At 46.7% G+C, this 26,437-nt stretch overlaps 1 protein-coding gene across 1 annotated transcript in view; it reads right to left on the bottom strand.

The window, feature by feature from the left end:
* EPHA6 (EPH receptor A6) overlaps positions 1-26,437 on the bottom strand; it is an 822,408-nt gene that overhangs the window by 575,511 nt on the left and 220,460 nt on the right. Inside the window, exon 3 of the mRNA XM_066599154.1 lies at positions 7,932-8,595. Coding sequence (XP_066455251.1) covers positions 7,932-8,595 — 664 coding nt within the window. The remainder of the gene's footprint in view (positions 1-7,931; positions 8,596-26,437) is intronic.

The raw sequence follows: 26,437 nt of genomic DNA, 5'->3' as shown, positions 1-26,437 counted from the left end.
ATGCTGAGGGGTAGGGGTAGGCCTAGAGGACGTGGACGCGGCCGAGGACGCGGAGGGCCAAGTCTGGGTGTGGGCACAGGCCAAGCTCCTGATCCAGGTGTGTCGCAGCCGACTGCTGCGCGATTAGGAGAGAGGCACGTTTCTGGCGTCCCCACATTCATCGCCCAATTAATGGGTCCACGCGGGAGACGGTTATTAGAAAATGAGCAGTGTGAGCAGGTCCTGTCCTGGATGGCAGAAAGTGCTTCGAGCAACCTATCGTCTACCCGCAGTTCTGCGCCGTCCACTGCTGCCAATCCGAATCCTCTGTCTGCTGCTCCTCCTTCCTCCCAGCCTCCTCACTCCACTACAATAACACCTGCTCAGGAGCGGGAGCACTCCCAGGAACTGTTCTCGGGCCCCTGCTTAGATTGGGCAGCAGCGGTTCCTCTCCCACCAGAGGAGTTTATCGTCACTGATGCCCAACCATTCGAAAGTTCCCGGGGTCCGGGGGAAGAGGCTGGGGACTTCCGCCAACTGTCTCAACAACTTTCTGTGGGTGAGGAGGACGATGACGATCAGACACAGTTGTCTTGCAGTGAGGTAGTAGTAAGGGCAGTAAGTCCCAGGGAGCAGCGCACAGAGGATTCGGAGGAAGAGCAGCAGGACGATGAGGTGACTGACCCCACCTGGTGTGCAACGCTTACTCAGGAGGACAGGTCTTCAGAGGGGGAGTCAAGGGCATCAGCAGGGCAGGTTGCAAGAGGCAGTGCAGTGGCCAGGGGTAGAGGCAGGGCCAGACCGAATAATCCACCAAGTGTTTCCCAAAGCGCCCCCTCGCGCCATGCCACCCTGCAGAGGCCGAGGTGCTCTAAGGTCTGGCAGTTTTTCACAGAGACGCCTGACGACCGACGAACAGTGGTGTGCAACCTTTGTCGCGCAAAGCTCAGCCGGGGAGCCAACACCAACAGCCTCACCACCACCACCATGCGCAGACATATGATGGCCAAGCACCCCGCAAGGTGGGACAAAGGCCGTTCACCGCCTCCGGTTTGCACCCCTGCCTCTCCCCCTGTGCCCCAACCTGCCACTGAGATGCAACCCCCCTCTCAGGACACAGGCACTACCGCCTCATGGCCTGCACCCACACCCTCATCTCCGCTGTCCTCGGCCCCATCCAGCAGTGTAGTTCAGCGCACCGTTCAGCCGTCGCTTGCGCAAGTGTTCGAGCACAAGCGCAAGTACGCCGCCACGCACCCGCACGCTCAAACGTTAACCGTCCGCATAGCAAAATTCATCAGCCTTGAGATGCTGCCGTATAGGGTTGTGGAAACGGAGTCCTTCAAAAGTATCATGGAGGCGGCGGCCCCGCGCTACTCAGTTCCCAGTCGCCACTACTTTTCCCGATGTGCCGTCCCAGCCCTGCATGACCACGTCTCCCGCAACATTGTGCGCGCCCTCACCAACGCGGTTACTGCCACGGTCCACTTAACTACGGACACGTGGACAAGCACAGGCGGGCAGGGCCACTACATCTCCCTGACGGCACATTGGGTGAATTTAGTGGAGGCTGGGACAGAGTCAGAGCCTGGGACCGCTCACGTCCTACCCACCCCCAGAATTGCGGGCCCCAGCTCGGTGCTGGTATCTGCGGAGGTGTATGCTTCCTCCACTAAAGCACCCTCCTCCTCCTCCTCTGTCTCACAATCAAGATGTGTTAGCAGCAGCATGTCGCCAGCAGTCGGTGTCGCGCGATGTGGCAGCACAGCGGTGGGCAAGCGTCAGCAGGCCGTGCTGAAACTACTCAGCTTAGGCGATAAGAGGCACACGGCCCACGAACTGCTGCAGGGTCTGACACAGCAGACCGACCGCTGGCTTGCGCCGCTGAGCCTCCAACCGGCATGGTCGTGTGTGACAACGGCCGTAACCTGGTGGCGGCTCTGCAGCTCGGCAGCCTCACGCACGTGCCATGCCTGGCCCACGTCTTTAATTTGGTGGTTCAGCGCTTTCTGAAAAGCTACCCACGCTTGTCAGACCTGCTCGTAAAGGCGCGCCGGCTCTGCGCACATTTCCGCAAGTCCCACACGGACGCTGCCACCCTGCAACATCACTTTAAGCTGCCAGTGCACCGACTGCTGTGCGACGTGCCCACACGGTGGAACTCTACGCTCCACATGTTGGCCAGGCTCTATGAACAACGGAGAGCTATAGTCGAATACCAACTCCAACATGGGCGGCGCAGTGGGAGTCAGCCTCCTCAATTCCTTTCAGAAGAGTGGGCCTGGTTGGCAGACATCTGCCATGTCCTTGGTAATTTTGAGGAGTCTACCCAGGTGGTGAGCGGCGATGCTACAATCATTAGCGTCACCATTCCTCTGCTATGCATCTTGAGAAATTCCCTGCAAACCATAAAGGCAGCTGCTTTGCGCTCGGAAACGGGGGCGGGGGAAGACAGTATGCCGCTGGATAGTCAGGGCACCCTCCTGTCTATTTCTCAGCGCGTACAGGAGGAGGAGGAGGAGCATGAGGAGGATGAGGAGGAGAGGGAAGAGACAGCTTGGGCCGCTGCTGACGGTACACCGGCTGATTGCCTGTCATCCTTTCAGCGTGTATGGCCTGAGGAGGAGGAGGAGGAGGAGGAGGAGGATCCTGAAAGTGATCTTCCTAGTGAGGACAGCCATGTGTTGCGTACTGGTACCCTGGCACACATGGCTGACTTCATGTTAGGATGCCTTTCTCGTGACCCTCGCGTTGCACGCATTCTGGCCACGACGGATTACTGGGTGTACACACTGCTCGATCCACGGTATAAGGAGAACCTGTCCACTCTGATTCCCGAAGAGGAAAGGGGTTCGAGAGTGTTGCTATACCACAGGACCCTTGCGGACAAGCTGATGGTAAAATTCCCAGCCGACAGCGCTAGTGGCAGAAGGCGCAGTACCGAGGGCAAGGTAGCAGGGGATGTGCGTAGATCGAGCAGCATGTACATCCCAGGCAGTGCAACAGTCTTTAAGGGCCTGGCCAGCTTTATGGCTCCCCACCAAGACTGTGTCACCGCTCCCCAGTCACGGCTGAGTCGGCGGGAGCACTGTAAAAGGATGGTGAGGGAGTACGTAGCGGATCGCACGACCATCCTTGGTGACGCCTCTGCCCCCTACAACTACTGGGTGTCGAAGCTGGACACGTGGCCTGAACTCGCGCTGTATGCCCTGGAGGTGCTTGCTTGTCCTGCGGCTAGCGTCTTGTCGGAAAGGGTGTTTAGTGCGGCTGGGGGAATCATCACAGATAAGCGTAGCCGCTTGTCAACCGACAGTGCCGACAGGCTAACACTCATCAAGATGAACAAAGGCTGGATTTCCCCAGGCTTCTCTTCTCCACCAGCGGACAGCAGCGATACGTAAGCAATACGTAGGCTGCACCCGCGGATGGAAGCTACGTTCTCTCTCACCATCCAAAACGGGGACATTTCTGCTTCATCAATCTGTGTCTAATATTCCTCCTCCTCCTCCTCCTGCTCCTCCTCCTGAAACCTCACGTAATCACGCTGAACGGGCAATTTTTCTTAGGGCCACAAGGCTCACTCAAATAATTTTTCAGAACAATTTTTATAAGTTTCAATGCGCTTAAAAGCATTGGAACTTTAACTTGAACCAATTTTTCGTTACACTGGGCTGCCTCCAGGCCTAGTTACCACTTAAGCCACATTAACCAAAGCGATTAATGGGTTTCACCTGCCCTCTTGGCTGGCCATGGCCAATTTTTGGGATGTACATTAGTACTGTTGATACAGCAATTTTTGTGGGCCCTCGCCTACAGTGTAATCAAATTAATTTTTAGCCCACCTGCATTACAGCTGACGTAACCTCAGCTGTGTTGGGCAATGCAATGGGATATTTTTATGTACCGCCGGTGGGTTCCAGGGAGCCACCCATGCTGTAGGTGCACACGGAGTTTTTAATACATCTGTACACTTCTAAAGAACCCCAGTCTGACTGGGGCATGCAGTGTGGGCCGAAGCCCACCTGTATTACGCACAACATTACTACCTCAGCTGTGTTGGGCAATGCAATGGGATATTTCTATGTACCGCCGGTGGCTTCCTGGCACCCACCCAGGCAGTGGGTCCACAGGGAGTTTAACCTACATGTGTCCACTTGTAAAGAACCCCAGTCTGACTGGGGTATGCAGTGTGGGCCGAAGCCCACCTGCATTAAGCACGACATTACTACCTCAGCTGTGTTGGGCAATGCAATGGGATATTTTTGTGTACCGCCGGTGGGTTCCAGGGAGCCACCCATGCTGTAGGTGCACACGGAGTTTTTAATACATCTGTACACTTCTAAAGAACCCCAGTCTGACTGGGGCATGCAGTGTGGGCCGAAGCCCACCTGTATTACGCACAACATTACTACCTCAGCTGTGTTGGGCAATGCAATGGGATATTTCTATGTACCGCCGGTGGCTTCCTGGCACCCACCCAGGCAGTGGATCCACAGGGAATTATAAATGCATCTGTTTCCACTTATAAAGAAACCCAGTCTGACTGGGGCATGCAGTGTGGGCCGAAACCCACCTGCATTAACCCTTTCCAGTCCACTGTGTGACCTGTGAAGACATTAGGGTTTAAGGCTGTACAGCTCCGTTGTTGGTAGACGTCCGTCGGGGTTCTCTTACTGTATATTGCCAGCCTCTCTGCTGTCGGAGCCTATCCTACGTGTCAGCTCATGCAGTACTGGCTTGAGCCAGCATATAGCGCCGTTGTATAACGGCAGAAAAAGAGTAAGCCCCCTAGGAAAACCATATACAAATTGGATTGGAAAGGGTTAAGCACAACATTACTACCTCAGCTGTGTTGGGCAATGCAATGGGATATTTCTATGTTCCGCCGGTGGCTTCCTGGCACCCACCCATGCTGTAGGTGCACACGGAGTTTTTACTACATCTGTACACTTATAAAGAACCCCAGTCAGACTGGGGCATGCAGTGTGGGCCGAAGCCCACCTGCATTAAGCACAACATTACTACCTCAGCTGTGTTGGGCAATGCAATGGGATATTTCTGTGTACCACCGGTGGGTTCCAGGGAGCCACCCATGCTGTGGGTCGACAGGGACTTCACAATAGGGAGTTGTACCTGCCTGTGTCTATGAATTAAAAAGCCCGGTCTGACTGGGGCATGCAGACACCTTGACAGAATGAATAGTGTGTGGCACATAGGTTCCCCATTGCTATGCCCACGTGTGCAGCTCCTGATGGCGGTGGCACAGGATTCTATTTCTCATTGCTTCTGTACAGCATTGTGGGCTATCGCTCCGCCACTTTTAAAGAGGGTCGCTGCCTAGCCGTGCCAACCTCTGCAGTGTGTGCCTGCGGTCCCTCGTCATGGCAGACGCAATTCTAAATAGACATGAGCGTGGTGTGGCATGAGGGCAGCTGAAGGCTGCCCAGGGACACTTTGGTGTGCGCTGTGGGGGGGGGAGGGGGGGCGGTTGGTCAGCATGTAACCCAGGAGAAGTGTCAGTGGAGTGTCATGCAGGCAGTGATTGTGCTTTGTTGGAGGTAGTGTGGTGCTTAGCTAAGGTATGCCATGCTAATGAGCGCTTTTCAGAAGTAAAAGTTGTTGGGAGGGGGGGGGCCCACTCTTGCCGCTATTGTGGCTTAATAGTGGGACCTGTGAACTTAGGATGCAGCCCAACATGTAGCCCCTCGCCTGCCCTATCCGTCACTGTGTCATTCCCATCACTTTCCTGAATTGCCCAGATTTTCACACATGAAAACCTTAGCGAGCATCGGCGAAATACAAAAATGTTCTGGTCGCCCATTGACTTCAATGGGGTTCGCTGTTCGAAACGAACCCTCGAGCATCACGGGAAGTTCGTTACGAATAACGAACACCCGAACATTTTGGTGTTCGCTCATCTCTAGTCATAAGCAATTGATGCTCTCAACGACGTGAGGTTACTACCATAACCAATGTTACATTAGCAAATGTCCTCCTCAATATGATGACTTGCTTACAAACGTTCTTGGATGCAGGAGGCGCCATTTTCAGCAGATACTTCAGGCAACATACAAGGTAAATATGGGTCAATGTTCATAGGGAACCGGACAGAGGTTAGAGTCATGGAGAAACATTTGGATTTCCTAACTTGAGAATCATCCTGAAGTTAGATTGATACACAGGACTCACTTCGTAGACGGGGTAACGGAGCCTCCTGTTCACCCCCTTCTTGGAATACCCAACATGTAGCATGAACAATGGCTATTTTGTTTGGACACCCCCCTTAATGAAGCATTGTGCCTAAATTATATAAAGTCTTTGAAGAGTCTGTGATCTATAAGTTTTGTATACAGAACTATACATTTTCTTAGTAGCTTTTTGGATTCCAAATTTGTACCCGATCTCAATGCACTTGGTTCAGGCCTCATCCACATGGATGAACTGAGGCTTCATACAACCCCTGGGATGTACAGAACTGTCATAGAGGTCCTATGGAGATCTCTGGGACAATACACAATGGCTAAGGGTTTATACACAGGGGGCGTATGCGGGTTTCGGTAACAAAAAGATATTTGTTATTTGAGTATTATTTGAAAAAAAATTTTGATTGCACCATACTTGGCATAAACACACCCATGTTAACGAGCCCTAAATCTGAAATGGAGAATTGGTGTATTTACATACTTCAGAACCAGCTCTCCAGCTTTGTTGAGCCTCCAAAGGACGTACCTTGCTCTAGAGAGCCCTAAAATGATGCTATAGGATAATATACAGTAGAACCCAATAAAACAGCAACAAACGGAAGTGTTTGCTAAAGTATTATCTTGATAATTCAAACTAGAGCATTTTATAACCTGAAAATGCACCATAAAACAAACACATTCTCCCTCGAAAACATCTGTTAACAACGTCTTAAAGAAACACTAAAGAAGCTTCCAAAGTACATAATATCATAACGGATAGAGCCCGGCAAGGGGCTTATAGAGGGCCTCATTAGCATAACAATGATCTAGATTTGTCAATTACAACCTCAGTCACACGGGCGTTTTTACGTGCCATTGCCACCCATATGTTCTATCTTTGGCGGACACTTGGTTTTTTTAACGCACGCAGTGTGAACGTTTTCACGCATGGATAAACGTGCGTAAAAACGCCCATGTGACTGAGAGCTAAAGGAATTATCAGCTTTAGAAAATCGATTTTTAAAAACCCTGTTGAGGAATAAAGAGTTAAAGCAACCCTGCAGTTGTTCTTTTCTGCTACCCTTCTGATCCGCCAGCTTTGGGCCCTGTTTTTTTTCAGTTCAAAATGGCTGCCGCAATTTTCTAACTACCCAATGCACACTGCTCTCTGATTGGCCAGGACTGATCAATCCTCTGGCCAATCAGAGAACAGGTATAGTGCATTGGTTGTTTAACACTACCAATGCACTGTTGAGGTTAAGTAGTCTGAATATGCCAAAAACAGGACCTGGAAGCAACGGATTGGAGGGACACAAAGGAGGAAGTGGAAGAGGAAGAGTGGAGGAAGCCAGTGAGCAGCATCAATACAATAGGCTTCTTAGGTGTGGATGTGTGTCCCTGCTGTTGGAAGGTTGTGGGGAGGGAATATGGGCTGACACGGCTTCCCTTGGTGATGATGGTCTGTTCTATGAGAACTGCGGCTTTACCAAGAGGTGCAATAGATTAAGCAGCGCCTGCTGATCAGAGGACATGATTAGTCCTCTTTAAATGAAGTTTGGATAAAAATACGTATTGTCTGGGGGTTACGGCACTACATATCACTAACTTGCCCCCTAAGGCTCACTGACCTCCTTCAAATGATTCCTTTAAATGAAATTGCTTAATTCAAATTCCCATTTTTATTTTAAAAAAGCAAGAATTTTTCAAAAACCCCAAAATTGTTCAATTTCCTCCTAGATATGTTGTCATTAATAGCCAACAATCACTCACCATGGCAGGTCCCATCCACCTCCTCGTAGCCAACGCTGCAAACACAACGTCCAAGTGGTACCAGCCAGTCGCCATCAGCTCCACAATACAATTTAGGAGTGTCCCGCTCCTCCGCATATTTAATACACGACCCTCTTACTTCGACCAGTGAAGATGAATCGACTCTTGGAATGGTATCGGGAAACATCGCCAAGTTGCGCACCATATAGGGGCATTTTTTGTAGTAGACTCTTACAGAGACTAAAGCAATGCAGGCTCCGATGTCTTGAAAAGCGAGGTAAAATCCTTTCTTAGTGATGGGACCCACCTCCCGCACTTCGGTGTTGAGTTTAAGGATGCGATCCCCCAAATCCATCTGCGTGAAGCTTTCGTCAGCAGCGATGGTATCGATCTTACTGTATTGACTCGGCTTGAACTTTTGTCCGTGCGCCTCGTCGGATTCCATAGAGTAAAGGTTAAACGTCTCCTTGCAGGTGCCCACTACCCAAGGAATGCTGTTGCAGTCCCTGAGTGTAAATTTCATCTCCACGAACACTTTTTGCGCAGCATCCCGAGAGATCCAGTTGGTCCGAAGCCAGTTGTTTTGATTTGCCTCCATGACGTTACATACCTGGTAGGTGTGAATAGGCCGATTATATTCATCCATCTCTGTGATAGCGTCCCACTGTAAACACAAACACAATGTATAATTAATGACAAACCGACACCGTACTCAGAAACCAAGCTAGTAAAAAGCACAATAAGGGAGGAAATGCTGTCACGAACAATGATGCATCCTCTATTTCATATCATCTGCTGACTGAGGATGTACAAATTCCCTTTGATAAAGGGGCTGTCTTGTTTTACAATAACTAAAGCAGCAGCGCTTACCCGTCTTTACCCCAGCAAACCAGCATTGCAGCCCCACGGTCCTCACGGTCTTTGTTTGGGAATGAATTCCACCTGACCGCTGATTGGCTGCATTGGTCAGGTGGTGTCTATTCCCAAACAAAATCTAGGAGGATTGGGAGGCTGCAGTCTTGCATCGCCAAGGCAAAGGATGGGTGAGTACCGCTGTTTTTGCTATTTTAACACATTGTAGACTATACTTTAAAAAAATTGTCCGACAACCATTTTAACCCTTTACAATCCAATTTTGGATTCAGGGTTTCCTAGAGGGCTTTCTCTTCCTGCCATTTTACAATGGCGCCATCTGCTGGCTAGAGCCAGTACTGCGGTATGTGACATGCCGGAGAGGCCCCCTGACAACAGAGCGGCCATTTATCTACAGCAAAAATACCCTGCCGGACGTCTTCCGACATCGGAGCTGTACAGCCTTCAATCATAATGTCTTCAGATGTCAGGCAGTGGATTGGAAAGGGTTAAATATCACTGAATTTTATTTTGCTCATTGTCATCATTTCTATTGAACCCGGACCCCATGGGGGCTTGTGTGGGACCCTCATGTGCAGAAACAGATTGGAGATGGAGCACAGATCTGATAGATAAGCAATAACTGTATTAGGTGGCTGCTTCAGTGTTACAGTCTCTATGCAGAAACCAATGCTACAGATACTTCCATGTTACACGGTCTCTGGACTACTGCGTCACAAACTCTCTAGCAACCCTCTTACAATTCTCGGTACAAGTCCCGGCCCGCTGCAACTTGTAACCCCCAACAATCTCCAGCTATGCTGCAGGCCGCTCTATCATTCTGCAGCCACACTTTTAATGCTCTTCGAAAGTTCCATCTCCAATCACGCTGCAGGTCACTCCACTGTTACAAACATGCTTAGTTACTCCGTATACTCAGGCCGCTTAGTGTCTTAACTTCTCGAAAATTTGCTGGACTTTTCTCTAAATACACCATGGATGTTTATAAAGTACTATATGCAAGAATTCTGGAATAAAAAGTCGCAATTTTTTGCGCAAGTTCTGCAAAGTAACATAAAATGTTTATCACATGGGTCATTTTTGTCCCATTAAAAGGGAATATGTGTTGTTGTTTTTTTTTCCTTTGGGACTTTTTTCTTAATTAAACATTAAAGTTTATTTAACTTTTTTTGAACACAACTTTTAGTCCTTGAAAAAAACTCTGTGAAGACACTGGCAGGGTCCTATAGGCTTTAGATCATGGCACACCTGTGTTAGTCCTCTGGCTGCCATGGCAAACCCACCGATTCTCCTCCGAACCTGGCAATGAGAGCAGGAGCCCAGCTGCGGGTAGACAACGTTCCCCTACTTCTCCCGGCATGGGACACCCATGTTGGCCTTAGACTTGGCTACTGTGAAAAGGAGACAGCATAGCCTGAGGCCTCTCTGCGATGCCGTAAAAGCAGGAGTTGATGGGCGCTAAAGTTATGAATAACTGTGGGCAGGAATTGAAACATACAGTAAATATACAGTGTTTCATAAAACTGTACAATGAACCTCATACACATAATAATCCTAATTTCATGAAACTGTACTATCCCTTTAACCCCTTCCTGACCGCATTATGCTTATATACGTCACACTGATATAAGGGATGTATAGAGAAGGCTCGTCTATTTAAATTAGCTGACAGCTGCAGACAACTGCTGTAATCAGAGTTACCTCCTATTGTGGCCACTAACTACTTAGATGCCGCGGTCAATACTGAACTGTACTGTATGTAATCAGTAGCGATCGCAGGGTGCAGATGGGTTGTCACTGCAGCTCAGAGTCTGGTGCATATACTGCATGTAGACGTATTGCAGTCAAGTGATTACAATTAAACGATTAAGTAAGTTCAAGTCTCCTATGGGGATTAAGAAAGGGCAAATAAAATACTTAAAAAACCATTAAAAGTTCAAGAAAAAACTTTTCCAGTTCTTCCAATTATAAATGTAAACAATAAAAGTACACATAATAGTACAAACTAATACAACATCACGCTATTTATCCCGCATGGTAAATGCCATAAAACACACAATGCCAGAATGACTGTTTTGGGCACTCCGTCTTTTAAAAAAACTGGAATGAAAAGCTATCATAAAGTGGTATGTACTGAAAATGGCAGCAATAAAAACCACAGCTCAGGCCGCTAAAAAACAAGCCCTTACAGTTACATTGACAGGAAAATAAAAAAAAGTTATGAGGGTCAGAAGATGGAGGGAAAAAAACAAGTTAAAAAAAAAACAAAAAAACTTTTTTTTTTAAGTAGTACTACTTACAAAATACTATTTAAATTTGGTATCACCATCATTATACTGAGTCACGGAATAAAGTAAACACCTCATTACCCTTTAAAAAAAAACCCACATTTTAAGTTTTCCGGTACAATAAAAAATACAACTTGCCCTGCAAAAAAAAAAGAAAAAACAAGTATTCATACAGCAATGGTGATGGAAAAAACAAAGAAAATCTGAAAAATCTTTGCTCTTGAAAGGGTTAAAGAAAAAGTACAAAACCGTAAAATATACTCAATCCACGAGAAAATAACAGAACAGCGGATCTTGTAAACCTGCGAGTCAGAGAAACAATGTATCTTCAAGCGTTCTGCTACATTCCAAGAAAATCTCCACTCAGGTAATTAATCCTTTTTTTCCTCCTGCTTGGAACGAAGGAATATACAAATGATTGGTAAATAAAGGCCCCTCCGGCGACCGCTATATTATTTATCAGAATTAAGCTGAAATGTCAGCCGGCCTCCATGCACGGAAATTTAGAGAGGTTTAACTGCTTTTCAATGCGCCCATAATTGGACCCACACAAAACGTCTTTTGGAAGATTTAACTAGGCAATACGGCTATTGAGCGCATTGACACAACAGCTACAAATTAATTACCTGCCGGAGCGGGGCGGCGGAAGATAAACCTACTTATTTTCAGGGATGTAGCTACATTTTGGATGAGTAATAGAAGGCACTTAGGATCCAGCAGCTCCTGGAAAACAAATGGCTAAGAAATAAGGAAGATAACAGCAAAACAGCGACACTTCATATTTTGTGACTCCCTATGACTATGTCTGCCCATATTACCCGGGCACTTATCTCAAGGAGCGCCGCAGAATGTCACCGCTGCTTAAGGAAGTTGTTTTAGCTGCGTAGATACTCCAATTATAGTGACCTTAGCAGTAAGGGACACTGATTCAGCAATGGTTTAAGAGCCATCTGGGCATATGTATCAGATTATTGTCTCAATGGAGCAACTTCGGTGCAGATGCATAGAACCATTATATCACAACTGATCTTAAGAACCATCAAGTCGTCCAGCTGTCAGTTAACTTATTGGATATGGAATGGAGCCAAGTGGCTCATTACGGGCACTCAGAGGCTCCTTAGAATTTGACTAAATCTATGCCGGCGCTACTGCATGTGAAAAAAGTGGTGCAGCACCTATGTAGTCTGGGTGCAGGAAGTTACGTATGGATGAAGGTGACAACTAAATGTTCAAAAGCAAGGGTGTACATAGAACTCATGGGGTCACATTGCAAAACTCAAAATCACACCCTCAAAAAAAAAATTATCTTAGTATATTTGGAATGTGGCAGGCTTAGATACAAAGGCTCAGCTCTCCGAATAAAGCAGTCAACATATAATAGTCAGATATGAACTCTACACTGTGATAGTGATTACTGTGCTGTTACCTCCAGTGATCACAGGTAGATGTTTGGTGACACCCGGTTTCATTTTTGTTCTTTATCTGGGCTGAGATCACCATGAAGACGTCTTCCAGCCACTGCTCACCTCTGCACATTCTCTTTGTCCAACCATTACCCCCAATAAACCACTCCCAGAATAGTCCTGGTGCCCCCTTTACAGCCTCACAAAGTCCTGGTGTTCACTCTGTGACCTCACAATGTCTTGGGGTCCCCTCTGTGGCCCCACAAAGTAATTATATATCCTCTGTGGCCCCTGAGGTGCAGGGCAGCGTGCTGGATTGAAATGAGGCGTTATTAATAGGTTGTAAGCCTGCATGGTGCACTACATGTACCATGTAACTTGGCATCCTTTGTAAGCAGCCACCCCCCTCAGTATAAGGAAGATGTGAGAGGGGTTGTTCATCAGTACCTTCACCTGTGTAATTGCTGCTCCATTTAGCAGTTTGGCTGTCTGCATGTGGAGGGATGTGGTGCATTTACCTGCTCTCTTGTATTGGCACATTGGTAAGTATATGGCCGCTTTCTGTGTTTTTTTTTTTCATACAGAATATTACCAATATACTGTGACTCATAAGCTATCACTCATAGCCGAGTATGATAGCCCCCCAAGTATGAGGTCTTTGTGATGGGTCCGTAGGTGACTATAGAGACCTATTCTTGATCCACAGATTCTTTTGCAGTGGGGACATCGGTTTCCAATTGGAAGACGGTCCCGACAAGGGTTGGCTTGATGTGCTTTCCTCTTGATACGTTTCTCCCTTTCACCCTCCATTTGGGTCTCTTCGAATTTCACAGCACTGTTGGTAATGGCTGACCCCCAAATTGAGCGCTTGAGGGGCAGAGCTTCCCAGTTCTCAATGTCTACACCACAGCTTTTAAGGTTAGCTTTAAGCCCATCTTTAATTCTCTTTCGCTGTCCACCAACTTTCCGTTTTACGTTCTTGAGTTGAGAGTATAGTAATTGCTTTGGGAGATGGTAGTCGGATATTCACACAACGTAGCCAGTCCAGCAAACTTGATGGGTAAATGATCATCGCTTCAACGCCGGTGGTCTTTGCTTCTTCCGGAATGCTGACATTTGTCCGCCTGTCTTCCCAAGAAATTTGCAGAATTTTTTGAAGGCAACGCTGATGGAATCGTTCCTGAAGTTGAGAGTGATGTTTGTAGATGGTCTACGTTTTGCAGGCATATAACAGGGTTGGAAGGACAATAGGTTTATAAACAAGCATCTTGGTGTCCCTACCAATGTCCCGGTCTTCAAACACTCTCTCTCTCATATGAAAAAGTGCTGCAGTCGCAGAGCTCAGACGGTGTTGTATTTCGGCGGCGATGTTAGCTTTTGTAGAGAGGTGGCTGCCAAGGTAGTGGAAATGGTCAACATTTTCCAACGTTACACCATTAAGCTGTATTTCTGGCATTGCAGAAGGATTAGTTGGTGTCTGCTGATAGAGCACTTTGGTTTTCTCGATGTTCAGTGAGAGGCCAAGCTCTTCGTATGCTTCTGCAAAGATGTTTAAAGTGGCTTGTAGATCTTCTTCTGAATGAGCACAGACTACGTAATCATCAGCATATTGGAGTTGTATAACAGATGTTGTTGGGGTTCATATGGGGCTCTATATACTATGAACCCCATATGAACCACTCCTATATACTACCGAATGACCCCTGTATCCCCTACACTCCTATATACTATGACCATACCCCCGTGCCTGCACTCCCATACAATAAGACCTGTCTTGCTCCTCACTCCTATCTACTATGATGCCATGCATACCGAGCCTGGAAATGTTTGCAGTCACAGAAGGAAGCAAGACCTCTTGGTACTGCAGTTATTTTCGAGTCTTGGAATTACAGTCCTAGTAGATAAGAGGCAGTGTGAACTACTGTCCCTGCTGCAATCATGTGAGTTGCAGGTCTGGTAAAGGATTCTGTTTGGCACATTATACCTCTGGCAGCCAAAATAACATCTCCTAGGTCAATGTAGCTCTTTAAATACGTCGCATGTGAGGTCCTGACATCTGCGTTACCTTACATGACCATTCACAACCAATCAAAAATTAAACTAATACAGCCTAATTTAGGACTAAAGAAAAAATGGCAATGGCGAGTCCTGGCCAGTAGAGGTCAGGCGAGCCTTACAAATAAAGTCAATCAGATTTTGGTATGTACCAAAGTCATGGAGCGAAGGTGCTGCAGGGGTTACCTCCTTACACGCCCTCACTTGTTGATGATGTTTCCTCTATCTATCTGCTGATCACGACATGCACTTTGCTCTTCTTTTTTATGTCCCACAGAGAGCAGATGTTGATCATCCTATTCCTTGAGATGACTGCTACCTGACTGATCAGCACAGGAGGAAGAGTAGAGGTATAGATGGGACAAATTTTACCTTGATCCCGATATCATGGCACAGAAAGTTATTTTATGTTAACCTATTAAAGAACTAGTTTTCTGTTTTCTTAGCACTGCAAAACCCATTGTAAAATAATTCAAACTGTAAATAAAGCATGATAGCAAACTAAAGAGTCAAACTAAAGAGTAAAGCCCCATTTACATGCAATGATTATCGCTCAAAATTCGCTCAAACAATATCTTTTGAGCAATAATCGTTGCATGTAAATGCTACTTTGATTTCCTTTTTGGACGAACGATGATTTTTAGTTGAGCTTAAAATTCATTTCTTGGCCGTAGAGCTGATAGCAGGGACCGCACGCTGTGTTTCTCCGTTGGAGTGCTGATAACATTGTATTTAACTGCAGTCCTGCGGGAGAACAAAGGATCTGTATGCAGAGAACAGACCACTTGCTGTTCCCTGCATGCAGCATACTGAGGCTCATTGGCATGCAAATTAGGCTAATAAGCTGCTAATGGACATAAGTGCCCCTTAGTAGTTTATGCAAAATGATCGCTTAAACTGTCAATCATCCTATCTTTTGAACAAATTTTGAGCGATCATCTTTGCGTGTAAATGGGGCTTAAAGGGGTTGTCTCGCGAAAGCAAGTGGGGTTCAGCACTTCTGTATGGCCATATTAATGCACTTTGTAATATACATCGTGCATTAAATATGAGCCATACAGAAGTTATTCACTTACCTGCTCCGTTGCTAGCGTCCCCGTCTCCATGGCTCCGTCTAATTTCGGTGTCTTCTTGCTTTCTTAGACGCGCTTGCGCAGATGGGTCTTCTCCCTTCGGCTCCGCTCGGCAGCAGCGGCGTTTTGGCTCCGCCCCCTTGTACGCGTCATTGCGTAGCTCCGCCCCGTCACATGTGCCGATTCCAGCCTCCTGAGTATTATGGTTTGTATGCTAGTTATCTGGCATACAATAAATTGTAATTTTGGTGCATATACCAAAATTGCCATTTTTTTGAACTTTTACATCAGCCCCACTTCTTTTTCAAAACAGAGTCAGGGCTTAGCATTAGGGGGCATGGCACGGCCTATCACATTTACTACAGTTTACGCAAGAAATGAGTGTAATTTCTAGGCGAAACCTATGCCAGCTGGTGTAGGTTCCAATCTGGAGCAGGGAATGGCCACCAGATGCGACTAATGTACATAGATTCTTAGACTTTTGAAGCTGGCATATCAGCTGTTTCCATATATGCTCAATGCAGGATCATTTTGGCGACCGGGCAAGCTACAGAAGTGTGGCAATATTGTAGAGGCATTCCTGTGACCCCCTTGTATGTACGACCAAGCATTATTCCGCTGGAAAATGCCTCTTGGAAGCCACCATGAAAGGAACACATGTGGCTGCAGGATGTCCTGAACATATCGCTGAGCTGTCATTGTCCCTCGTACCACTACTAGGGGTGACCGACTGTCGTATGAGATGCTCACCAGACCATCACACCAGCAGGGGGCAGTGCGGTACTTCACAGCAAAGACAGGCTTGAAGCGCTCACCTCGAGGCCTCCATACTCAAACCCAACCATCATTGGCTCTCAAACAGAACCTGGATTCTTCGCTAAAGACTATACGGTTCCAGTGCATAGCAATTAAGGTTTTTTGTTCCCAACACCACTGCAAACAAAGACAATGATGTTGGGGTGTTAATGGCATGACATGTAATTGGCGCCATGACACCAAATTTGCTTCGGCTACTGGCCTGCAAAATGGTCCGGGCAGAGACAGGGTTCTCTAATAAAGGTGCCACCTGTGTTTGGATGATTGACAACAAAACTATTGGATCTGTTCGTACTTGCCGTCAGATCAAATAATCCTCTATTGGTGGTCTACCTTGGCCATCTGAAGCCTGTTTGCCGTGTGTGCATTCCCTCATGTTACCACTGCACCCAACACCTCCTAACAGCTTGGGCAGAATGGCCTAGATTGTGGTCAATTTCTCAAAACACCCATCTTGCTTCTCTGATTCCATTGATGCGCCCCTCTTAAAGTCTGTTAACTGGGCAAAATGTCTTCGAGTGCGTCGTAGAGGCATCTAGTGGGCAACGATCTTTCAACAATAGGTATACTATAGAAAAGAAGCCTCTTTTTATAGGGCAACAAGGGAAGCACTTTCACAGCCTCTGGTGGCAAAAGCCAGTGTCTGATCAAACCACAAGTGGCATCTTTTATATATCTGCCTGAGATATAACTGCATTCCCAGTTTTGTAGCAATCCGACATTTCTATCTGGTTGAATTATTTTTTTGTCAATGAGTGTATTACGAGACGCAAGTCTTACTGGGACCAACCTTAACAATTTCCTAATATGATAAAGTGAGCGAAGAGGAGGCGGAGGAGGAGCATGGGGCATATGTAGACCATTATCATCCCTTACATCTGTACCGTACCAGTACAATCAGAACTACCTACACTATCTGTTCCCTTTCCTATGCAGAAGGATATTAAGCACCTCTCAGTCAGTCTCGACAAATGTGCCCTTATGGGCCATTGAAATAAATGAGCTGTTAAATAATGGCAAGAAAGGTGACTCATAGATTAACAGCGCTCCGTAAATCTGGCCTCTCATGACTCATTCCAATGATTAGTACATAGCTCTCACAGCACCAGGTGTAATAGAGATGGATCTATTACACTATAATGGGGATGAGCTGCAATACTGGGCGCAGTCGGTGGGCAAGAGTGGCATTGTTTCTAAAAAAAACTGCAGACTTTTTTGTCTAATGCCAGACAATCCCTTTAAGTATTTTTATTTGAAATCTCTGTGCCTTCCTTGGAAACTTCAGGCTACAGCCGTTTACACATGCCTCCCGACCGTCCTAGATTCTGTGGGACAGTCCCAAATTTGGGACTCATAGTCGCAGGAGGCATATCCTACCCGGTCATCTCAGCTGGCAGTCTGCAGAACCTCAGAGCGGCAGCGGCTTGCCAGACAGCTGGCAATCATTTCTTACCGCCCATTTATGGACAGTAAAAAATAATTACCGGCTGTGAGCAGGCCAATAGCAAGCCGACAAACATTTCACTCACCCTGCCTACAGCTGTGGTACGCCAGTAGCCACTGCTGCTGTAACTCCTGACCTCTCCTACCAGCATCTGCATTCCTGCATGCAGACGCTGGCCTATATGCAGCGCTGATGCCGGGGGAGAGGTCAGGAGTCACAGCAGTGACAGCCAATGGTGTTCGGAGCTGCAGGTTGGGGGAGTAAATTGTTTGTTATGGTGCTGCATGGCCGGAGCCAATAAGGGCTATACTATTACTACTGGAACTACTATGGGGGATACTATTACTACTGGCGCCACTATGGGGGATACTATTACTACTGGAGCCACTATGGGGGATACTATTACTACTGAGGTCACTATGGAGCTTACTATTAATACTGGGGCCACTATGGGGGTCATTTATTATTGGAGCCTTTGTGGGGATCACTATTACTACTGGGACCACTTTGGGGGGCACATTTATTACTGGGACCATTATAGAGGGCAGTATTAGTACTGGGGCCTCTAATGGGCTCACTATTACTAATGGGGCCACTAACAGGGTCGCTATCACTACTGGAGCCATTAAGGGGGCCAATATTACTATTGGCAGGGCCATCTCCAGGTTTATGTGGGCCCTCAGTTGATAGAGTCTTAGTGGGCCCCTCTGGCTTAGTTATTATAACAAGTCATCAGCCAACACCTCAGCGATGATGTCACTGACAATGGAGCTGCAGTATCAAGTGATCCCTTTTGCCCCCGTCTACATATAGATGACACCTTTTGCCTTTTTTTACATATAGATGACACATTTTTCCAACTTTACATGCCACATTTTGCCCCCTTTACATGCCACTTTACATATCACCATTTGCCCCTTTTACATGCCTCTTTACATATCACCATTTGCCCCCTTTACATGCCTCTTTACATATCACCATTTGCCCCCTTTACACGCCTCTTTACATATCACCATTTGCCCCCTTTACATGCCTCTTTACATATCACCATTTGCCCCCTTTACATGCCTCTTTACATATCACCATTTGCCCCCTTTACATGCCTCTTTATGTATCACCATTTGCCCCCTTTAACATACAGTGTCCTCTTAGAAATATGTAATAACATTATTGGGGCTCACCTCCCTTGTCACTAAGCGGAAGCTGCAGTTCCCGCTGGCTAACTTCCAGGTTGTGTGATCATGTAACACATACATGATTGTTGATCTCAGCGATCATATGTGTGTCACATGATCGCACAACCTAGAAGTCAGTTGAGACAGCGACGCCAGCTGCAGCTACAAGGAAGGTGAGTATGCTGCTTGTTTTATCTTATTAATCAGTCTAAATCAAATTAAAATTGGGGGCTTAACTGCTGTGCTGACCCAGCAGCCCGGACTACTTCCCCTCCTGGAACCCTGAGCACTGTGGGCCCATCGCCTGCCCAGGTTTGCTGAGTATTGGCACTGACCCTAGCTATTGGGGCCACTAAGGGGGCCAGTTACTATTGAGGTCACTACTGGATGCACTATTACTCATTTAGTCAAGTCTCAATGGTTCAAATATGTGTTGGGTATCTTGTGAATTGGCGCTTTCACTGTCTGCTTCTTAACTTTTTTTGCACTTTCTTGATGCTTAAAGACTTGGGGCACCCCTGGTAGAAAGTGATGTTCTGTCTCCCTGTCTTCATTCCTCACGATGGGGACTGCAGACTCTCAGCACCACTTTGTATACTGACTCCTCCCCTTGAGTACTGAACACAGTGTTCACCATTATTGGAAACAGCGGGCGTGGCTTTGTGAAAATGGGCGTGGTCTATTATAAAAATTTGACACACTTTGCTACATTTCCCCCTTCTCCTGGAGAAAGAGTTACAGTCATTGAGAAGCTTGCAGGGAGTGCAAAGAGCAGCTAAGCTGTGGACAGAAGAAGAAGAAGGGAGCCTCTCCTGGTTTTGCTATAGAGCCTTAGCAATTGTCCTAATGGCAGTCTTCCTCCAGTGAACTGGGAAGGAAGTGCTGAATAATGAAGTCAGTGCCAAATGGTTCCTTTGTTCCCTTGGACGATGCTGAATCTGAACTGGCGAGTTGGAGATAAATTGATCCCCGGTTGGCTGGGTACAGAGCTGCTACAGATATCCCGTGCTGAAGGGCTCAAAGACTTTCTACCGTAGTATGAGACCATTGTTTATTGCTGATCCCGGTCAACGGGGCTAGAATTAACAACAGTTCATACGGACTCTTGAACTTTATTGACAGACTGCGTTACCCCAGATTACTGGGACACAAGTTATTGCTTTCCTGTTTAACAGTTAATAAAGTTTTGTTTATTCAGCAATGGTGACTCCTGCGGCCTATGTCCATCAGCCGACATCGACCCAGAAAACCAAGAAAACCCCGAACCCGATCCCTTACAGTTAGATAACCATAGAGCCCAATGCAGCTGTAGTTGGGACATCCTACATATGGTTTGTCCTCATTCTAGACAGATATATCCCACTTTAGACTTAACTACAGATGCAGCAAACATTAACTTGATGCTATGATAACTGAAAGGGGTATTCCCATCAGTCTATTTCCATGTGTTCGAAATTGCAAAACAATGCACTACCCATGAGATGATTATTTCCAAAATGCTCCGTTCTCCAGGTATTTCAGATATTGATTCCTCTGGTTGTTTACTGCTCGTTGCCAAGGAAACCAACCACCTCTTCTATGGAAAGAAATAACAGAGTGTCTAGAGGAGGGGCCGAAAGTTATTTGGTCACCAGATTTAGGCCTCATGACCACGGCTGTGATGGATTCCGCTAGCGGAATATCTCAGCGGAGTCTGTCACGGCGCCCCCCAAAGACCCCATACTCACCTATCCGGATCCGCTGCTCAAGTCCAGTCCAGCGTGCATGCGCAGTACAGCGCATGACGTGCCGGCAGTGGGCAGTGATGTGGGCAGTGACGTGGCTGCGTAATAACGCCGCGGGATTACGCCATGGTTTCCACTGCGTTTCACGTGGGCGTTAGCCCTTAGATGAAAGAATTGTACAAGCGCCGGCCTGCTCTGCTATTTCCACAGAAGAGGTGTTCTGTTTCCTTGGCAACGAGTAGTAAACAACCAAAGGACAGAGGAATCAATATCTGCAATATCTGGAGAATGGCACATTTTAGAAATAAACATCTTAAGGGTGAATGTATTGTTTTGCGATTTCAAACACATTGAAATAGGATTCCTAAGATGGGAACATCCCTTTAACTCCTTAAGGACCAATGTGTTTTGGTCCAAATGGACCAGACACTTTTTTAGGGATTTTATCCATGTTTCCGTGCGGTGCGATGCAACTTTGACAGTAGGAAATCCTACTGTCAAATACCTAAACTAAGCCCTGGCTGCAGGAAAAAACCCCAAAAAAACACATACATCACCGAAGAAGCGCTGTCAGCTTCGGCCAGTCTTCTCCCCGATCCCTGGCAGTTGTCTTCAGCATCTCTTCTGGCCGGAGATTAGAAAATCTGCATCTCCAAGAAGCACTGCCTCTAATTGGCTGAGAGCCTTGACTCAGCCAATCAGTGCCAGCGCTCGATGAATCAATCAGAGCCAATGAATAGCTGTGATTGGTTCATCGAGCTCTGGCTCTGATTGGCTGAGCGTCACAGCATATTTTCCAATCTCCAGAAGAGATACTGAAGACCAGTGCCGGGGACAGGCAAGAAGACATGCTGGAGCTGACAGGGCTTCTAGGTGATGTATTCCTTTTTTTCTGCAGCTAGGGCTTATTTTCAGAATATGCTTTATACTTCACCCTCCTCCCCCCTGAAAATATCACATCGCTGGTCCGTGCAACATCGCTGCCCTTTCTCGTGATTTTGTAGTGCTGCAAGGATTTTCGGGGGAGGGCTTGAAATATAAGCCCTACCCCGAAAATAAGGCATCGCTGAAGAAAATTTTTTAAAAAAAGTATACATCACCTTAGAAGCACTGTCCGGGACTCCGCTGCAGCTTCTTTCCGGTCTCCGGCACTGTTCTTTATCTCTTCTGGCCAGGGATTAAAAAATACCCACCTCTTGCAAGCGCTGGCTGACACTTAAATCAGAGCCAGCGCCCGATAAATGGCTGTGATTGGTTCATCGAGTGCTAGCTTTGATATGCTAAGCATCAGCCAATCAGAGGCAGCACTTCCAGGAGGCGGGGATTTTTCAAACCCCTGCCAAAAGAGATGAAGAAGAATAGTATCAGGGACCCGGGCTCACAGCGCTTCTAAGGTGATGTATACTTGTATTTTCCCCTGCAGCTAGGGCTTAGATTAGGGCTCTGACAGTAGGATTTCCTACTGCCAAAGTTGCATCGCACCACACAAAAATTGTGTTTTTGTGCGATGCACTGCGACAAAGAGGAAGGCTCCATAGGGAAACCTGGGCTACAAAAGCTCGCGAGTCACGTGCATATCGCAGGACCCACAAGGTTTTTGTGTCGGGATGTGCCATACTCTAAAACATCGCATGTGTGAAATATTCCATTGGAAACCATGGGCTGAACGAACACACGATTTGTCGCATTGTCACAACGTGACAAAATTGCGTGACTTTGTCACCCGTCTGAACGAGACCTTCATAGCATCAAATCTTTAAAATGACTCCAAACAGATTTACTTTATAATAACCCTAGTCTTCTCTGGTGTAAATACTGCAGCATTTCCCATTATTAATGTCGTGTCTTGAGAGTGCCAGGCTAGAAAAAAAGGGGAGCGTCCACTGAGATCTGCGAAAATTACCACTGAAATGTTCCATGCCACAAGCAAATCTGCCTGTGCCGTCACCGCGCCGGCTGTGCCCCTTCAGCAACTGTACCGCTGGAAGCCAGACTCCTCACATGATGCACAAAACCATCTTAAAGTAAAGGTTTCATCACTCTCGCTGTAACAGCAGCGCCGGGTCATTGATAATTTACCTCCTGTGAGCAGAGAAGCTTAGAAATCCATTTTACTGAGATTGCCAGTACACAGCTGCAAGCCATACCGGCTCCTTGTCACAGATCGGCAGAACCGCGTCCTATTTATAGGCTGACAAGATCCCGTCATTTCATTCTCCGCCGTTTACAACGTGTATTGTATACGGCTCAGGTGCATTTTACTTACATTACTTTATAGGACTTCTTCTGGATCAACACAGCAGGATAATCGGCTGCGCTAGATGGACTTATGCCTCGTTGCTAGGACTCCCTGTACAATTAGCTAAACATCTCATACAAAGCAGAGGGTTAGGAGTTATTTGTAGAGGGAGGCGGACATCTTGCCTGGATTATATGATAAATGAAGCGTAATACTCTGTACCGGAAATGATGAGGATATCAGTCAAAAGGGAATGACAAGAGGTCAAGTCCTGGAGATCTAGGATTAACTGAGATATGTCACCAAGTTTTCATAAAGCAGTTTAAGCTAATGTGGTAGTAGTGCTCATCCAGACAAGGGTAGGACAGCGTCTTGAAAGATGTATCATGAAAAAGTGCAAAAAAATCCCTTTCAAAGAAAGGATAAGGAGGTAAGACTTACCTGGCGCAAGTGGGGGGGGGGGGGGGGGCATGGTCAAGGACCAACTCGCTAGCACCTGAAGTCCTGGCAGGCTCTGCAATCAATGATCCTTAAGTCCCGCAGGGCAACCACACCGTGGGAGAGCAGCAAGAGAAAGCCTCAAATTTTGGAAAAAAAATTGGTTGAATTACAGATGATGAGAATAAAAAATTCTTTGCTCTCATAAGGATATTGTAGATAGAGGAGGATTAAATTGACTTACATGAGAAGGAGGGGTAAGTCCCTTATGCAAGAGGAAAATCCTCCTCCATTAGGCCCAAGAATCCAAAATAGGATTCCTGGGCCTTAAGAAGGGGAATTTTCCTCTTGCATAAGGGACTTACCCCTCCTTCTTATGTAAGTCATTTTAATCTACAACATCCTTATGAGTACAGAGAATTTTTTATTCTTATAACCGTTATAGAGAAAACGGAACCCTTATGATTTTTAATTAAAGTTTTCCCGTCTGATATGCAAATAAGCTAAAAAGAGTCAGATTTTGTCAAAAGAGTCAGATTTTGTTAGCTCTCCTGGTCTGTGGTTTGATGGAGAGATGCTGTGCCCAGGGATTCACGCACTTCTCCATCACCACTGGTAGGCATGGGTGCAGAAGTCTCCAGAAGACTTCTAAGGTTCTTCAAGAACACTAAAGAAGTGAGTTACGCTATCAGTGCAATTACTGTAACTGCCCTGTGGCACGGTGCCCCCTTAATACCTTAGTTCAGAAAAAATATTGTCCTACCTATAATTACCCACCCCCAAAAAAATTGTGCAACACCGACAGTGCACCCTGAAAACAATAGTGCCATATAGATATTTGCCCCATATATAACGGGAAGCAAACACATGGGACTGTACCTCAACAGGAAGAAAACGAAAGTCATTACCCCGGTAGGCGACGGTGCAGTGAACATAAACATTAACAATGAAGAAGTCAAGTTGGTCCAAGATTTTATTTTCCTTGGATCCAAAATCGATTGCAACGGGCAATCTGGACCTGAGATCAGGAGATGGATTACACGAGGTAGGAATGTAATGCAAGGAATGGAAAAGATCTGGAAAAGCAAGGCTATTAGCATTGCAACAAAAACCAGACTGGTCAATCCAATCATCTTTCCCATAACGACGTATAGTTGCGGGTGTTGGACACTCAGAAAACAGACAGAAGGAAAATTGATGTGTTTGAGCTCTGGTGCTGGAGGAGAAAACTATAGATACCTTGCACCGCCACGACAACGAACAAGGTAGTGTTAGATCACGTCAAACCAAAAATATCACTAGAGGGCAAAATCATCAAACAGCGTCTCTCTTTTTGGCCACGTGATGCGTGTGAACTCACTGGAAACAGTACTGATGCTTGTACTGATCAATACTGATGCTTGGCAAGGTCAGTAGAAAGAGAAGATCAAGACGACAAAGAACAAGATGGCTGGATACAATCAAGGCCCCTACCAACATGCCACGAACTGATAGAAGTGGTGAAAGACAGAAATGCGTGGAGAGCATTGACCCATAGAGTGACCGAAGGTCGGATGCGACTGAATAGATAATCATTAGAGATGAGCGAGCACCAAAATGCTCGGGTGTTCGTTACTCGAGTCGAACTTTCAGTGATGCTCGAGAGTTCGTTTCGATTAACGAACCCCATTGAAGTCAATGGGCGACTTGAGCATTTTTGTATATTGCTGATGCTCGCTAAGGTTTTCATTTGTGAAAACCTGGGAAATTCAAGAAAGTGATGGGAACTACACAGAAACGGATAGGGCAGGCGAGGGGCTACATGTTGGGCTGCATCTCAAGTTCCCAGGTCCCACTATTAAGCCACAATAGTGGCAAGAGTGAGACACCCCCCCCACACACACACTGTCAGCATAAAGATCGTTCTCCTCTGCCATAGCTGTAACAGCTGTGGCAGAGAAGAACGATGTTAGCCCATTGAATTCAATGGAGCTGGCAATACAGCCGGCTCCATTGAAAGCAATGGGCTGCCGGCGATCGCGGGATAAATTGTCGGGAAGGGCTTAAATATATAGGCCCTTCCCTGCAATTCATCCAGAAATGTGTAAAAATAAAAAAAATATATATACTCACCTGGTTCCGGCAGACGGAGTTCAGCGCGGCCGGCGGCAGTCCTCCTGAACTGCTCTGAACAGCCGTGAGTAGTATTCAGCAGCCGGGGATTTAAAATCCCCGCCTGCTGAATGAGCTGTCTCTGATTGGTCACAGCCTGACCAATCAGAGGCAGATCTCACTCACCCATTCATGAATTTATGAATGGGTGAGTGACTGCTGCCTCTCATTGGCTCAGCAGGACCAATCAGATTGTAACGAGTAACGAGCATCTTGAGCACCCTAATACTCGAACGAGCATCAAGCTCGGACGAGTATGCTCGCTCATCTCTAATAATCATTATCATCATTATGCCCCAGAGGTTATTAATGCACCACACAGAAAAGTCCAACATTTTGTACCCCCAAAAATAATAGTACTTTTCCTAGTATCCCAAACAGTGGCCCCTTTTACACCGTTATACCCATAATAATGTTACCTATGTGCCCCCTTAAAAATAGTGCTCTTTTTTGCCCCTAGACATTAAGGCCGCTCTCACGCAGCTCGCTTTTGCTGCATTTTTACTGCGATTTTGAGTGTCGGTTTGAATGCATGTCACAGCGTTTGACCGTGCTTTTTAATGCACCCCATGACTGTGCGGATGTGCGTTAAAAAGGCTAAAACATGCGAAAATAGAACAGACCTCTCGAAAATCATGAAGCATCAGCAGCTCCAACTGTGTTGTTGTCCTCCATCTAGAAACAGGTGGCACCACTAATCCTGCCTTTGCTGTCCCCACTGCCGGTGTGATTGGGGGCCATCGCATACGACAGTCGGTTACACCTACGGTAGTAGTGGTCCGAGGGACAATGACAGCTCAGCGATATGTTCAGGACATCCTGCAGCC

The sequence above is a fragment of the Eleutherodactylus coqui genome, chromosome 4 (assembly GCF_035609145.1).
Source record: "Eleutherodactylus coqui strain aEleCoq1 chromosome 4, aEleCoq1.hap1, whole genome shotgun sequence".
Classification (NCBI taxonomy): Eukaryota; Metazoa; Chordata; class Amphibia; order Anura; family Eleutherodactylidae; genus Eleutherodactylus; species Eleutherodactylus coqui.
This window is presented reverse-complemented; position numbering and strand designations above follow the sequence as displayed.